At 40.0% G+C, this 17873-nt stretch overlaps 2 protein-coding genes across 3 annotated transcripts in view; one reads left to right on the forward strand and one right to left on the reverse strand.

The window, feature by feature from the left end:
- LOC145447201 (arylsulfatase I-like) overlaps positions 1 to 17873 on the reverse strand; it is a 265569-nt gene that overhangs the window by 194306 nt on the left and 53390 nt on the right. The gene's annotated exons all lie outside the window — the stretch shown is intronic.
- Positions 11280 to 17789, forward strand: LOC145447365 (sodium-coupled monocarboxylate transporter 1-like). The gene is made up of 4 exons (XM_080325783.1): positions 11280 to 12425; positions 12493 to 12560; positions 15388 to 15542; positions 15726 to 17789. The coding sequence occupies exons 1-4, from the start codon at positions 12392 to 12394 to the stop codon at positions 15928 to 15930; spliced, it is 462 nt and encodes a 153-aa protein (XP_080181909.1). The 5' UTR covers positions 11280 to 12391; the 3' UTR covers positions 15931 to 17789.

Below are 17873 nucleotides of genomic sequence, written 5' to 3' on the forward strand. Positions count from 1 at the left end.
TTAGTATCACTCGCAGTGTACTGTGGCAGTGACTTTGTTGTTGTTGTTTGTGGTTGTTGTTGTTTTTGTTGTTTATTTAACATAAAATTTGGCACTTATCGCTTGACGGCCTTTTGCACCACCGTCATTGAACATAGTACACAAAGAAAGGAGGTAACACTATATAACAATCAATGGCGAAATGGATTAGAAAAACAATCAGTGTTGTTTTTGGTATTCATGGTGTTTATCGACGACTATGGTCAATTACACCAGGCCAATTTTCATCATTTTTCATTCCGTAGTTGCCGACTTGTAGCACGGTCCACTTCTAGGCTTTTATAGACACCTCTCACACGAATGAGTGACAGTGACCTTGCGTCGTTGAAAAGTATTCTAATTTTCAAGATTTAGGCTCAAAATATTGTGCTCCTCTGTTCGCTGATAACACTGGTCAACACATTTTGTTAGGCAGACGAAGAAGAGTGGTTTCGGGGTGTCTGAAGGGCACTGATTCCGAATATAACCTTAGTTCTGTCAAACTGGCTCTTGTTGTGGAGATAACCAAAATCTCCCATTTTCGCGGTAATGACTAGATATTAAATCGGCTCAGTCGTACTATAAAGTTTAGAAAATCAATCTACTTGTTATTTTTACACGCAGAAGACTCTTTTAAATCAAAATGCAGCAACAACACTATGTTTATGGGTAATAGATTTATCATAGTTACAGATTTTCACGGATATCATGGACATAAATAAACTCCAGTCATGTACATGAGTATTTACCTAGATACTCAAATAACGTGGCATTATTTCAATCAGTTTTACGTCAACCACCTATTGTAAATTTGAAATAATCAGTTGGAATGTAATATATTGATATATTTTAAATCACAATTTTTTTTGTAAGATTTTCGCCTGTAAGCTATTTAGTGCAGTTTCTTGAAAGGTTCCGGCAATGGTCTTATATAATATGTTCAATTATTCATCTCATCTGCCTTGATAACTTTCTTTTGTTGTTCTGATGTCTTCGTAGAGCCTCTCCCCTTGCTGATCAACAAGATAATCAGGAAATATATTAAGATTTCTGAAAAGGAAGTGAACTTTCATGCTCATGTTTGTGCTCAAGTGTTCGATATGCAGACACGAATTTTCGGACCAACTGTTTGTGGTTGGGTGCTTTATGATCATCCAAAAACTTTTATTTACTACATCTTGGGATAAATTACATGCAGTGAGCGCCTTCCAAATGTGGAATTGGAATCTTTCATCGATATTCGAATAAACCAGATACCAGATTTAAGCTTCTCGTTTCATATAGGGTTACTAGGTATACCCACTTTGTTGACTGAGCGGAAAATTATCCATTTACCAGTCAAAAGACATGAGACGCATATGAGTATTGTAGTTACGCCTTTCAAGGACAAGTTTTATAGTTTTATACTTCTCTTTAATCTTGGTAGAATGAACAATTGATACAGGAAAATATGTATTTCCGTTGTGCAAAAGTACAATTTTCAGGCTTGACAAACTGCATTTTTGACAAACAAATATTTTGCATCATGTCACGTTAAAATTGATAGAATGACTAAGAATGACATGAGGGTTCTTCATAGTCAATTAGTTATTTATGCGCAGTCTAAAATTAGAAAAAACTACGATTTTCTTCCTATCAAGTGAAATATTTAAGGGTAAATACAGTAATTTTGGGCTTTTTTAGGGGTATAAATATCTTCTGACAAAGAGCCAATCTGACAAAACTAATGTAATATTCGTAATCAGCAACCTCAAAAACCCCAGAAACGGCTCTCAGAAATTATGCCTAAAAAATTTTCATTTTGTTGACCAGTGATAATAAATAGATTCGTCTCCGTCAGATCTACGTGCTTGTCCAGGATACGGGCTTGAGCACGATCATGAACATATATTTCCGCGCAGTACCTCTACGCAAATTGTTTCCTGGCCCCGAAGAGTCGCTCCGAAGGTTTTTGAGCAACCATACAATATACTGAGCGGTATGAGGCCCAATAATAGCAAACTCAGAACTGAAGAAACGGTTCCAACGAGTTACATTCGATTATATCGGCATAAGTCATGTTACGAATGGTACCAAGCGGATTTAGATTATTGACTACCACGGAGATAAAATTTTGTTATACAGGCATGGAAAGAAAGGCACTTTTTTGTTTTTGTGATGGTATAGCCTATTCATGGTGTTTGTCGACTGCTATGGTTATGTTATTCCGTAACTGACGGCCTACAGCACGGCCCACTTCTAGGCCTTTTTGTCAGACACCGTGGATGAGGTGGTGGTGGTGAGGTGGCCTCAGATAAACCTCCAACAGTTAGGTGTAGTAAATCTGAAGTCGACCTCGGTCGGACTCGAACCCGCCGCCCATAAAAGTTGCAGCCGCGGATAATATCACTGCGCGCGCTATCTCGCCACAGAAAGGCACTTTCAAATAATACTGTTAAAAGGATGTTAATAAGTAGTGGATATGCCAAACAATCAATCTGGATTCTTGCTAATATTAACAATATCTATCAATCCAACTAAATAAACACATTACACATACACATTACACATATATCATTTATTCATTACATACGTACATTGGCACATAGGCCTACGTGTATGTAGTCAGGCATAGTTAACGAGCAACGTAAGGGCCAATACTCAGACTTTGGATGAAGTCATTGTGACCCCATAGCATTTTCAAATGTAATATGATAATCTGATGCTATTGCGACTTGGAAAACTATACTTTGTCCCTAAGTATTGTGCACGCATAAATTCAAATATTATTACCGAAAACAAATGAATTTAATATTCTGACGTCAGAGGTTCGTGCTCACGTTCGTTTTCACAGCTAACCTTTTATTGAAGTTCTTATTCACATGAAACGTCTTTCAGAGGATCGCACCATCGCGTGGTAGGAGCCCCACGCCGATGTGCAATGTGATAGGGATCCTATGCAGCTGTAATTTGTAAGGACGTCTCAGCTTTATACTTCCAAACGTCATCAACGCGAGAGGAGCATTTCCTGGCGTCCACAATTGCACGCTTACACGGAATCTCTTTGTCGCTTCCGTTACCGGAAATAAATCTACCAGCCTCGAAAAAGAGCAGTGTATACACGACCGGAGGTCTTCCGAAAAGGAAGTTACTCAATTTGATTGCCTGCAGTTGGAATGGATGAGGAAACGTAAATCGCGAAGTAGTATCGGACGAGGACATTCAATTATGAACCTCTCGTAATGCGCAAGTGACTTAGGGCAACGACCAACTTGTAAAGGTATAGAACCTGTGCATTTAAATTGATCTCATTTGATTGCCTGGCGAATTAACTGGTCATTGCGAGGAATGAGGCACGGAGTATGGTGATACATTAGTTCAGTAGGCATACGCATAAGCTTCAGAACGGTGAACCGCTTATTGTTTTTCAAACTCCCGCTACAAGTCTCATGCTCAATGCTCATCCTTGCAGCAGGTTTCGAAGTATATCTTGCTTCACTATTAAATTATAGTTTAGGTCAACGTTTTGATACAATATAGATCATTATTGGCCTATTTTACTTTGCCAGTTCTTGTGGCTATTTATATTGGGGATTATGGTGCTTAACAACAATGGCCTTGTGTTCCAAACCTGGGTGGTGTGAGCAATGTTCCCTCTAATTTTTCACGAGTCTGCGCGCACTCGCCAACTCACTAGGCGGTCCTTCGGACCACAGTGCGTAACGACTAAAAAAAGGTCATCACTTCGGGTTTCTTGTGCGCGGCACACGTTTTCTGTACGCGGGCGCGCACGCGTGTAGCTTAGAGAGAACATTGGTTGTGAGCAATGCTCCCTGTAATTTTTGACGAATCTGCGCACACTCACCAACTCACTGCGCAGACCCTTGGACAACAGTGCGTAACGACTAAAAAAGGTCATCACTTCGGATTTGTCGTGCGCAACTTAGATTTTCTGTGTGCAGAGACCGTGTCAGCACTGCGCATTTGCGCACGTGCGCAGCTTGGAGGGAACTTTGGTTGTGAGTTGTGAGTATATTGTTGTAGGTATTCGATTACTCCATTATAATTTTATCATGGTCAGTAATACATATTCATTAGTCAATTACTGTTACAATGGTGAAGGGTTGTCGATTAACGCTACTATACGTTCATGACTTCATGGTTACTTGCGTGTTATATTCTCCAGATAGTTTGACCGCGAGGTACTGCGAGAAAACTTATGCAGGAAATGTTCTGCCGTTTCTCTGACTACACAGTACACATGTCGGCATTGGCCATCGTCATGGTAACCTATTTTATGCAAGTGAACGTTCAGTCTGCAGTGCCAAAGAAGATGTATAGCAGGGGTTACCAACGCGGTGCCCACGGGTTACCGGTAGCCCGCGAGAACCAAATGAGCCGCCCGCGGTCGCAGTATAACTTATCCAAATGAGAAATTTGAAAGTCAAATCGGAGAAGGGTTTTATATGAGCAACAGTTGAAAATGGGTCGGTCGACCCTAAGGATCATACGAACGCAGTTTGCGATCGGGGCGTTGCTTGTTTTCGCCCACGCGGAGGCTTAACGGGAAGGATAGACGCGAAGTTTGATGGTTTGGCGCGCAGTGCGGCAGCGCAATTGAGCCAGGAGACGCTGGTGTGAGTCCCGGTAAGTGAGAGCTTTCTGTTTTTGATAAGAGACGGAAACCCTGCCCAGTGCTCTGAATGTCTAAGTGAAGGAATACAACTGAGCACCAATTAACGGTATGAGTAACTGGTAGACTGTCGCATTATTCAGTATACAAAAGAAGCAGCTCTTGGTTTCACAAAAACTAGGTCACTCCTGATGTAAGGCATAAGTTGACAGTGCGGGGGTAGAATGCCTAAATGGCAGTAAGACTAGTTTCATACCGTATTCACGGGGAAGCGCGTGGCACAGTGTGCTATCACGACACTAATGGATATTGGTTCGAGTCTCGGCTATGCCATGTTTCTACGTGTCGGAGGTTATTCTGGAATGTTAACGCTGCGTCTTCATAAGCCCAGACACAGTGTGAGCTGAGCATCCAAAGTCTGCAGAAGAGACCCGAAAGTGATCGGATGAAAGTCAGAGACAATAACGAGTGGGAGTGGGAGTGCGCCTGCCCGAAAGTCTTCCTCGAAAAGTCGTCCGCAAAGCAAAGACACTGAACTTTAAGAAATGCACTGTCGTGGCGCACAAGGCCTGAACAGGCGATAAGTGCCTCTGTCTTTGTTGTATAATAATAGTAATAGTTTTGTATCTACGCTGTTTTCATGCATATTTCTCATTTTACGTAACGTCAATATTGCGCTTTTGACGTGCTGCAATTGGTCTGCGTTAAGCATGATAGTGAAAAGCAGACGATTAAAATCACATCCTTGAGGAAAGCCGTTATCTCGTTATAGATGTTCAATATTGATGTCCATGACATGACATGACGTGATCGACCTTCGCTGAAAGTCAGATTGAGCATTATGCGTTGACTTTGTGATTCTAGGAAACAAGGCAATCTGCGGGCAATTATTTGGCTACTTCACACACCTTCGACAGTCGGATCGCAAAGAAGCGATATACGACGTCGCGATTCAGGCTTCGGCGTATGTTTACCTTGTTTCGGCTCACGGCTCGCTTTCGGCTAGCTAATCGTGCACATGCACAATTAAAGGCACTGGAAGTTCATTTCGGATTTTTTTCGAAATTATTTGGATAGAAATTGTTTGAAAGATTACATCACGTAATATTAAATTTGTTGCGCTAGCATATGCTGCTTTTGCGCTGTTAACCGTAATAATAAAACCCAAAATGATGTGGTATTTTAACGTGCTATTTCGTTTATCTTTGTCATTACAAATTTATAGCATCGCTACTATACAAAATACGCTTGTACTCTATACCATCAGGTGGGTTCAACTTTTTTGTGATTCACGGCCGTATTTCGATTTCTTGTATAGCGTATGGCCGCATTCCTGCGGGCAGTCGTAATGGACCCCCTTTGCGCCATGTATCGATGTTAAATTGGCTATACTCCCCTTTTGGATTCTGTTCCATCACTGTCTTCGTGTGAAATACATCTTGCGTATGAATCGTTCCCTTGCAGAAGCTGTACTCTAAATTTCAAAAACAGGTCGGCGCCTTTTCTCGGGTAGCAAAGACTGCCGTGACAGCTATTGACTTCGCCATTTCTAGATATATTGTCCCCGGTAGCGTTTTAAGATAATGCCAAGTTCAAAGAATTTTTTACATTTTAGTCATTTACTAAAACTTTTCATTTAGAATAATTTAAATTGCCAACGACATAGCTCGTAAAGTAGATCAATTCATGACAAAACGTAGAAGTAAATTCTCATCAGCATTATTAGACCACATACTGCCGGAAAAACATACAAAAGACATACAAAACTTGAAAAATATCGGTATATCTCAGTGACAGATATTGTCAGGACCAAAACGGCACTTTCTCAGCGCCCACCCCCAAGAAAACGTTGGCTTTTGGCCCCGTCGGGGGATGAATCTACCCCGTATTTTAAAACACTCCCCTTCTTGCATACAATTCTAAAAACAAATAACACACATCATGTCTGTAGCAAGTCTGATATACTTCAAAGACGTTGGAGCAGGTATCCATGAATTCTAGATGTCTATATATTTATATCGGCTTACAATACGCTCCGTAATTGCGAATATTATTGTCATGAACTTATTTTTATGATAATACGTTATTGCAAATCGTTCACTAGTCGCGACGAGCGCGAATTTTTTTTCATATTCATGATTGAATTTGGTAGAAGATATTGGTAGTTGCACATATTACAATCAAATATTTATTTTTTCTCTGCCTATGTGATCAGATGTATTGTTAGATCTGATGAAGGGACTGTCTTCGAAAATTTTGCGCACGTATAAATAATGATGAATGATGAATTGATGATGCATCTTCAGGTGGGCCATTGTTATTAATCACTTTGTTACATGCTTTTATTTCTTGACCTCCCATCAGGATTGTCGGTGTAGTCATAATACTATCGAATCACCCAAGCGTACCATTAAAAACGTGTTTCGTGAAACGCACACGATTCCAAATTGATATTTCATTATGGAGCATCATTATTTTCATCTGCGGTTTGCATATGCACTGTGGGGCTTCGATAGCAAGAACTGTACGAAATTGAAATTGTCGCACTGGATCGCGCGAAGCGCAAAGAAAAGCTTACCAAGATTTTTCACTTTCAACCTTTTTATGTATTACAATTTTCACGTCATTATAACGTGTTTGGTTGAAATTCTTTGCATTTCAACATCCAACCACTCTCCGCATGGCGTTGGCAGCATGAAAAAAAAATCAACACTAAATGATCATGCACCTTGCAAATTTCAAAAATTATTTGCTTGAAAGTTTGCTCGAAATATTCAGTTTTCCGTTTGTGAATCTTTAGTGACTCTCTGCTGTGAGCTTTGCCCGCAATCATGCAATAGCAAGAACGAAACACACTACATGAAGGAAGTCAGTGAAGTGTGCTTAGTCAACGAATCAGTTATTTGCATCAAAGAAATTAATATAAAGAATGCACCGATGTCCAATGTAAAAAATCGATCAGGCGTAACCAAAATCCGTCCGATTGGGGTGTTGGCTGATGTAAAATTTGTTTTTATGATAATATCTGGTGGATATATATAGAAACCGGTTTTTCACTCTTAAAGATAGATCTGTCCGGTCTAGCCGAGTCCTTGTCGAAATTGTCGGCAAAGCGATTTAGTGGAATTATCATAGCATTTGATTGTTCCAGTGAATAGCATTAGGTGACGTTTGAAAAGTGAGCATGTACTTCAGCATTGTAGCATAATATGGCCTGAGTAGTCGCTATAGGTATCATTAACATCAATAATAACTTTACGGACGCCATAGGTTCACGTTCAAGTTAACACAGAACCTTTCGAAAAGGTTCGCGTTCACACGAACCCGAACCTTTCATAGGTTCGAACCGTCCCTACCTGCTACTATCGCATGAATAACAAATAATATTAAAGAATAAATCGCACGAAGTGCCAAGACAAATATCGAGCCAAATAAATCTTCCACGAAATAATCTACTTGATGGTCATATACGAAGATCTGCCAAAATGTGGATGACCCCTGGCTACGCCAATGCATCGGAACCGATATTTAAGTCATCAACATCCCAAAGTTCGCGGTCAGGCTAGTCTAATTTTATGTTGGTCTTGCAAGTATTTATTTTTTGATATTGTAACCAGTCTCGAGTGTTACCTCGTGGGCCGCTCAAGGCCTTCTCGCGGGCCGATTTTGGCCCGTGGGCCACGGGTTGGCTGCCCCTGATCTATATCATAATGATATTTTCCACAAAGTTTGCAGATATCAAATAGCATAGATATCTAAAATATGCCGAAATATGTCAAATCAATGACATTAAATGTAGTTGACTACGCTGTGTTGGGGGCAATGCTTGGACTATCAGCTGCAGTTGGGATATTTTTTGCGTACAGGGATAGAACGAAAAAAGAATCACAAAATTACCATCTGGCTAACAGGTGCGCATATGCAAATGCGTTGGTTCATAATCATGTCACCCAGCTGCAAGCGACGAGTGAGTCATAATTTCCGCTTGCGAGACTCATCATTCCCCTGTCTTCCCGAGTTCAAGTGTTTAAGTTAGGGTGCAATAGGCTAGAAGACTTCCTGCTCTCTATACAGTTCTAGACTACGACTAAGCGCTAGTGTTATAGAATATGCGTTGATCAAAACAGGGCATTTCTGTGGCACGTCTGTTACCATATAAATATTTTCAGTAATCAGTACGCTTGTGTTAGTGTATAAAGCGAAATATCCCATCGTGATGTCATCATAACGCTAACCCCTGAATAAGTTTAGCTTACCAAACACAAATGCAAACACTAAGTCTAACTCATGTGACGTCGAGGCAAAAGTCAATCCGGAAAATTGTAAATATATGTATCAAATGACTTATTTATTTCACTTATAATGTTTATGTCTTCCGGGAAGGCTGTTACTCGCAATAGTTTTGGCGTGTAAGTATCGCACTAAAATATCTCTCGCAGGAAAATCAGCTGGTGGTCATCGGGGATTTCGTGCTCGCTAACAATTCTAACCGGGACTACCGTGATTGGCGGTCCAGCGCAAATCATGTATGCAGGATCCGCTTACATCTGGTAAGTTAAATCATATTCCGTGATTCGACATCTAAATCATGTAGGGTATTTATTTTAATCCCCATTTGCAAAATTTGAGTTAACATCTCGAATTTAATATACGAACCGATTCCCAAGATTAAGTAACATCGACCAAAATTAGAATTCACTCTGCGAGGTTTTGGTTGCACAATCGTCGTTGTACGCATGATCGCTTTTACAGACACATGTCAGTGTCATGCCCGTAAAATCACTTCCCACTTCACAAATAGGCCTAAAAGACATCTCACGGATCACGTGAGGGTACCGTATTCAACTTCCATTCCAATTAAACGTACAATATCGCATTCTGGGAACCTCTAGTCTAGGACGCCGTTCCGCGATTGCAATCACGCTTAGGCAGCTTAATGTCTTGTATATGGATTACAGAAATTAAAGCAAAAAAAAACTTCCTGCCGATATCATTCGTGGCATCCCATCAGACTGGTAGATGTAGATATGATCTCTGAGAGTTCTATTTCATGAGAAATATACAAGGCGATTGCTGGATATGCTTACCTGCTAATTTATGGTAGCTAATATCACATAATCTTTTTATTCTTTGCCTATACGATTGTATGTTTTGCGTCGTCATAGTATTGGCGTTGTGTTATTCATAGCTTTGTATAATACTGCAATGGTGTTTTACAGAATGTAACTGTAATGTCCACTCAATACCTTATACTCAGAGGTGGTCAGTAACGAAGTACCACTACTTTTTTGAAGTACTCAAGTAGTTTCCCACTACTTGGGTACTTACTCAAGTAGATCTAATTTCCCGCTGCTTCTACTTCTACTTCGTAATATTTTGTGATCTACTTACTTACTTTATATGGCCCATCGTAACGTTTGAAACTGATGTTTGGCAATCTAGCATTTACTTATCATATCGTGATCTAGCAATCCATGGCGTGTCCGAATATGGAAAAGTTAACTCTGACTTTTTCTTAGATGTAGAGCTCTTTTAGCATACCACCTTTGAAAGTTTCTGGACTAACCACATGAAATACATTTTCCGCTTTTAGAAAGAGTATTCATATTTCTCTTTCAATTCCCAGTATCATACTTTGAGTTCTAATTAGTTTCAGTTCTTTTGTCTGGAGAACGTACATGTTGAAGTATAATAGCAAGTGTAGTGTTGCCTTTAATATCCGGAAATAAAGCTACACAATATGGCATTTTTACGATCCACCATATTTTGTAAAATAATGTTTACTAATCGTGCAAAGTGTTTACACCATATCCTATACAACTTCTCCGTATTGCTCTTCGACGAAACTACGGGTCTTAAAATATGAAGGAGGGCGCCATACCATGATATTTTCTAAAACGGGCTATTCGAGTAAACAAAGGATTAGTGTCGCATTTCCATATCAATACTATCATTTTCATCCCATGATGTAGTTGTAGACGAATGTTTATGCTGTCGAGATTCGATACCTCCTGGTATGCATCAATTTGAATTACGCTCTTCAGTTCACCTTTCGCATAGCTCAATTTGAAGCTTTTGAAAGTCCATGCGAACAAATTACGGTCGTTTTCACGACTATTTACTTGAGTAGATTTCAAGTCAGTCACTTCTACTTCTACTTCAAGTAGTCTTAGGTTGCTTATGAAAGAAGTACTACTACTCGTGCTTGAGTAGATTTTTTCATCGCTACTTCTACTTCTACTACTTATTGAGTAGCTTTCTTGACTATTTTGACCACCTCTGCTTATAGTACTTATAAAAGATGCGGGATCAGATTGACCGAGCACTGAGATAGGCGGTTAGGGCCGACGATGTAACGAATCCTGCCTTGTTCTCGGAAGTGTCATTTATCATGATATTTCAACGAATGTACTTTAAATTGCATTTCTGCTGCATATCTCAACTTAATGTGCTTTCATAGGACCATGCTGGGGCTAGCTGTGGGAAACGTGATCGCGGCTGAAGTGTTTTTACCTGCATACTACAAAAATGGAATGTCAGGACCAAATGAGGTTTGTCCTTCTTTTGCAGTTTGATTTCGTTTATCAGACCAGCATGCTCTAAGCAGCATCGGGCAACGAGAGTTTATCTTATGATCCATATCTTGGCGGTTTTCATTTAATACGTGCGGTTCGAGCTGCGTGCACTGGACTACTCGGCGCAGGTCATTTCGGTGCCTGGACAGTGGACATATCAATGTCGAACGTTTTGGCCAACATGCATTGGTTATTTTATTCCAAGGTTTTATCGCCGCCAATGATTTTGCCTGCGCACACACCGCACGGAGTCGCATCGTCGCATGTTGCCCGAAACGTTATCTATGGGTCGTGTCTCCTAGCGTTAAAATGCCCAGCGCCAAAATGCCGGTTCATATATAGTAGTCGCACTTCCGCAGGCTGCACATTGCAAACTTCTTGACTTAAGCATCCAAACTGTTTCATACGATATTGCCGGTTGGACTCATCTCTGGCCTATTTTTGAAAATATTTTCCATATATATATTGAGGTTACCAACATTGCAATCAAGAAATCAGGTCCTAGTCAATCGCGCGTAAAATGTTTTCAAGATCAATAAAATCTGCCCCAAAAGACATTATTTTATGTTGATTTACGAAACAAAGTTTGGTCGCCTACGACCTTAGTACATTTTAAAATTTTCTGTTTCACTATTTACAAAAACATAGATATAATGAGTCGTGTGCGTCAAATCCTTTAGCTTGCCATGAAAATCATCTCGTTGTCGACACCTGTTCTACTATTTACCTTAAAATTGTATTACGGAGATAATCGGTCAGATGTCGCTATATATGGTCGAAACTCCATAAATATTAAAGAACAACAAAACCCCGTTATGTTGGAAATCCAGGCAAAATTTCATAGTCTCGTTGTGTGACTTGTTTAGCAATTTGTTATGTTTCATCTATCCAATGGACAAAATAGCACAAGTCATTATTAATATGCGTGGAACACGCGTGACAGCGCATTCGCTATATCACAGGTTTAAGCAACAATTAGGCAATTTCCTAAGAAAATAGAAACAAGGATAGAAATCATTTTATATGTCATATATATGTATATATATGTCAGTCAGCAATTCAAAATTCACGCAATCATATTTGAGTTGTCAAAAATTTCCAGTACTATGGAGTCAGATTTGGAAAACACGCTCGTTATCTGGCGATCGCGATATACATTCTACAAACTATAGCTTATAACGGAGTTATGATTTATGCTCCTGCTGTCGCGCTAAGCGCAGGTAAAAACAAAATGTCTTACCGATCGATATGCACATTCATTTAACTACTATATTGTTTCATTTACAGTGCCAGATCTCTCGGAAATGACGGCCGCACTGTCAATTGGGATCGTGTGCACTGTTTACACGAGTTTGGTGGTTGATTTACTAAATTTAACAAGATCTAGTTGATTGGTTTCTTGAAGAACGTTATATTAACGAGCAACACTTGAACTGGTTCAAGAAAACCGACAATTGATGCATAAAGAGGCTATGTTCCGATCGTGAAAAAATCTAATACTGAAAAGATATAAGAAGTCATATTTTGGACATTGAGTGCACTTAAAGCCAGGTTTCCAGGTCCCTTGAAACTCATAAATAACTGCATTGTATGTTTCCTTTTGTTGAGGACAGGATATTCAAAGCAGGACAAAATTGGGCCGTTAGCGGCCTCATATCTTTAATGAGATTTTATGTAAGTACCTGCATGATGCATCGCCATAGCAAGGGGCGCATGATTTGGTGCAGCCTATTCAATACACATGCTATCTTATTCCGTTCGGTGTATCAAGGAATTCATCATTTTTAAACAAATAGCACGGGATTAGCAGACATATACACACTAATGAAAATAAATTGAAGATAATTAACATAAAAAGACAACCAATGAAAATGAAGTGATAGGTGTTGGCAGGCGAAATAGGCATGCAGTATAATGGTCCGTTGAACTCAATCGCGGGTAGTATTCATATAGACCAGTGGTTCCCAACCTTTTTTCACCCACGTACCATTTCGAGGTTTTATGCAGTGCTCGCGTACCACCTACATAAGTTACGCGCGCTGAAGGCGGTCAAAAATGATTCCGTCATTTATGATGTCATAACGACGTATTTGACCTATGCGAGGCGTAATAGCAAATACTAATAAACTAGGCATTATCAGTCAGGGTTAATCGGATGCATGAAATTGTTTTTTCACCACCAGTCACAAGAAGAACAACATAATGAAATAACAGCAAACAACAAACGTCAATTGTTTTTATGCGATGGCTGCATTAGCTAATTTTCCACTAGCTCAGCGGTTATCAAACTTTTACAGATAGTTTATGATAGAGAAAAATTTCGCGCCCCCCCTTATCGTCATATCACAAAATGCAACCAGAATGCTAGCAATCCCAACGAATAATTAGATGGCATGGAAGGTTATGACAGTTGATAAAAGAATTCTCAAATATGCAATTAGAACTACACACAGAGCAAAAACAATGTGATTAGATAGGGGTAACTCGCGCGAAGCGCGAATTTTTTTTTTCAGTTGGCTTCAGCTTCGCGCCACTCTATAGATGTTTTCACCACCACCCCCAGTTTGAGAACCACTGCACTAGTTGGCCGATGCTGGGCATATGTTTGCTCACAGCGCATCGAAAGTCCTGCATGGGCGCAACTAGTCGGTTTCGTTTCTTCGACTTGATAGTCATCAGAGATAAAAAAATCCTTGCTCGCGCTCCCACGTAGAAGGGGAAATTAGCAGCTGGGGAATAGCGTGAGAAGCTAGAGTCTATAGTACGAGGAGGCCATGATAAGCCTGAAGTTTATTGGAGAACAATCTTTGTGTTAAACCCCACCCTAACTAATAACTACCGTCGGTCGAAAAAAAAGCAGAATCTACTCGCGTACCACCTGGAAGACCTTCGCGTACCACTAGTGGTACGCGTACCACAGGTTGGGAACCACTGATATAGACCATTGGTCGGGAACCTTTTTCTACCGAAGAGCCATATTGGCACAATACTTTAAACTGTAACTCCCAAAGAGCCATACATGTCATTCAACTGTTATGTCACAATTGAAAATCCGTGACGAATTGGTAGCACTAATATATGGGATTCGTAGTGTGCGCCTTGCGCCATACCCACTGCGGGATGTGATACGTCAGTGACGTGAGGTTAGGGGCGGCAAGTGAGGCAGTGCCTCAGATGTCGTCAGAGATGAGTGAAGAAAATTTGTGAAAGCTGCATTGATTATTGGTATTTTCTATCGATGTTGATGAATGACTAAATTTTGAACATTTTTATTCCCAAAATCACGCAATTTTCATATTCATTGTTCAAAAATAAAGCGCAAAAGAAGAGGTTTAAGGCACAGATGAGGCACAGGTGGGTCAAGCCTCACCTGTGATAGCGCTTAATCTTATCTTAAATAGCTTAGAATCCATAATCACTGATATTAATCAAATGTAATTGTCGCGCTGATTCCGATAATCTAAATGCTGATCGACTTCAAAAGTAATAAGCGTACGTGTCACTGCGCTACACACCTACATTTTTACGGCGGTGCTAGAAAGCTAATTACCTATAAAGGACGTGGATACCTGTTGCGTTGCTTTTAATTTGAATTGGTAATTGCGAACGTCACTTCCAAGGCAGTTCATTTCTCGGCCCAGACCAGGAAGACAATGTGTATTAGAAAACAGCATTGTCCTGCAAGCGTGGCCATGTCTGCTATTCTCTTTGACCAATCGTGCAATCCAGGATTTTGAGGCGCGCGATGGTGGGCAGCTCGAATTCGCTACCGGAGTTAGTCACCGGTGCGACAGCAACTTAATTTGCGGATTTTGAAAAGAGGGCGGTACGAGCCCCTAACCGTGAATAGTGAATATCCCACTTTCTTGACCTCTCTAAGACATGTATATGCTGCCACGAGAATAATTATTACGGCCATCATTAAAATTTATAACAAGTTGCTGCAATTTTGATAAATTACGCATAAAATTAAAAATTTCTCAAAGAGCCATATCTTACACCCAAAAGAGCCATAAATTGCTCGCGAGCCATAGGTTCCCGACCACGGATATAGACAAATGAGGTAAGAAGAATTTGTTACTTATTTGACGGGAAATCTTCTATGGATTACCTCCACGCCCCCGGCATCTCCAGCTAAGGAACTATTGCTCAGTGCTCATCCTTCACCCTTGTTATATTCAGGGTGGGTTGAAAGCTGTGATATGGACAGATGTCATTCAGGGTGCCCTTCTCACGATTATGTTGGGTTGTATACTAGTCGGGGCTTCAAATGTCAAGGGCGGGATCGGAAAATGTCTATACGTTGCTTGGGAAGGTGGTCGCACTGATTTCAACCAGTAAGTCTACGAATGCATCATAAGACGCCTATAACAACGTTTTATTAAAGTACAATTCAGTGTCTAATCAAATGGATACTCTCTAGAAATATTTGAAACCAACCAGAAGCCTATATCTACCTGTGTTTTAGAATAGAAAAAAAAAATAGATAAGAGACATATAACAGCTGCTCATATTTCCAGTTTTGAATTCGATCCGAGATTCCAAATGACGTTTTGGTCGACGGTGCTTGGATTGGGAACCATGTGGACAAGTGTGGTAGGAACACATCAAGCGGTTGTTCAGAGATTCCTATGTTGCCGTTCGATTAGGGAAGGAAAAAAGTGGGTATCGGGTAGAAGCCGGCCGGATGAATTCTTTTACCAGACACAAAGTATACTAACATGAACCCATTAGCAGCATCTGGGATATTAAAAGTTTCTATTTGCATCCAGGCATAGCATTGGATTTCAACAATATCTTTTTGTGGGGATAGCAGGATTTTTAGAACCACCGAATTTCGCGAACTGTAATGTTGCTACAGACCAGATATTTAAATTAATCTAATCATATCGCATCTGTGTAGATCAGTGGCTCTTAAACTTTTCTCTTTGGCTCGTTCTCAACCAACCAAATATTGCTCACGCTCTCTCAATTTGAATGAAGATTTTAACCAAATGTTGATGTATTAATAACACATAACCGGTGGCCGGACTCAGCCGGTTCGCATCGGTTCTATTCTCACGAAATGTTATGAGATCAGCGAAGCGGTTAGCATTGGTGGCTTCTTTTCGGCTGAAACAGTCGAATTTCGTGCTGACAAAAATTAATTCCACATATGATGGTATGCACTATTAGCGAAAAAATTGTGTGTTCTCACCAGAGGTGGTCAAAGTAGTCAAGAAAGCTACTCGAGTAGAAGTGAAATTAGCGTCGAAAAAATCTACTCAAGTACGAGTAGAAGTACTTCTTCCATAAGCAACCTAAAACTACTTCAATTAGAAGTAGAATTGACTGACTTTAAATCTACTCAAATAAGTAAGTGGTTTAGAAAACGATCGTAATTCGCTTACATGGATTGTCCAAAGGTGCAAATTGAGCAATTGCTTTTATACTTCAACATGTATGTTATCGCGACAAAGAACTGATATTAATTTGAACTCAAAGTATATGATACAGGGAATTGAAAGTGAAATATAAATACTACTTCTTAAAGCGGAACATGTATTTCATGTCTTTAGTCCATAAAGTTTCAAAGGTGGTATGCTAAACAGCTTTAAAACTAAAAAAAGCCAGAGTTCACTTTTCCAGATTAGGACACGCCATGGACATGCTAGATTACGATATGATAAGTCAATGCTAGATTACGAAACATCAGTTTCAAACGTTATGATGAGCCATATATACTGTGATGAACTATTTCATATGGGCGAAGGGCGGCAATGTGGTGTGAACGGAACCACGCCAACCCGCTACCTAAATTATATTCACCGATACTATCGTAAAACTAAGCTGGTTACTCCGGATCCACTGAGCGCGAGGTGCGACGAAAATTCTGAGCTTTACTCAGCTTTCATGAAAATTAAATGTTGATACTCCGTGAAAACAGCCCCGAAATTCCTCAGGCGATCTCCTGATTGGATAATTGAACTACTTCTACTTGACAAAATGAAAATAGCGAAAAGTAAGTAAGTAGATCACAAAATATTACGAAGTAGAAGTAGAAGTAGCGAAAATCAGATCTACTTTAGTAAATAACAAGAGTATAGGGGGAAACTACATGAGTACTTCGAAAATGTAGAAGTACTTCGTTACTGACCACATCTGGTTCTCACAGGTGCACAGCCCGTGATATACGGATGTGAATGTATACCCACGGTACATGAAACCACAACTCATTTCAGACTCCAAATTAGATGAATCAGTCACTAAGCTGACTTCTAACTGCTCTACAGACATGTGGAAGCTATGAACAGTTTTCATTCACCACACACCGCCATTAAAATCGGAACTATCTGTACGATGCTCAAGCACAGGGGTGGGCAATTATTTTCCTCCGCGGGCCAAATGAGAAGTACCAAAACGTTGGCGGGCCGAGTGATTTTTTTAGCCATATTCTCCAGCGTATTTTAATTTTATTTCTAAACTACATTGTTAATAAATGCCGCTCTGTCATTAATGGGTTGATGTCAGGTAATTAGAAAGTGACAATTAATTTTAAAATATCTATTTGCCGTCAGGATTCGAAACAACGTTAAACATGATACATCTTTAACCCTCTTTAAACCCCCATCGCCCCATCCACGTTCTTCCATTAAGACTCTAAATCAGTGGTTCTCAAACTTTTTTAG

The sequence above is a fragment of the Botryllus schlosseri genome, chromosome 9, assembly GCF_051294905.1.
Source record: "Botryllus schlosseri isolate E-star chromosome 9, Bs_hap1, whole genome shotgun sequence".
NCBI classification, from domain to species: domain Eukaryota; kingdom Metazoa; phylum Chordata; class Ascidiacea; order Stolidobranchia; family Styelidae; genus Botryllus; species Botryllus schlosseri.

What these genes read in the sequence shown, in the direction of transcription:
- LOC145447365 (XM_080325783.1), top strand. Translation starts at nt 12,392, where the DNA reads ATGATTTATGCTCCTGCTGTCGCGCTAAGCGCAG. An exon ending in TGCTGTCGCGCTAAGCGCAG is followed by an intron (nt 12,426 to 12,492) that starts GTAAAAACAAAA and finishes TTTCATTTACAG; the next exon opens with TGCCAGATCTCTCGGAAATG. An exon ending in GGTCGCACTGATTTCAACCA is followed by an intron (nt 15,543 to 15,725) that starts GTAAGTCTACGA and finishes TCATATTTCCAG; the next exon opens with TTTTGAATTCGATCCGAGAT.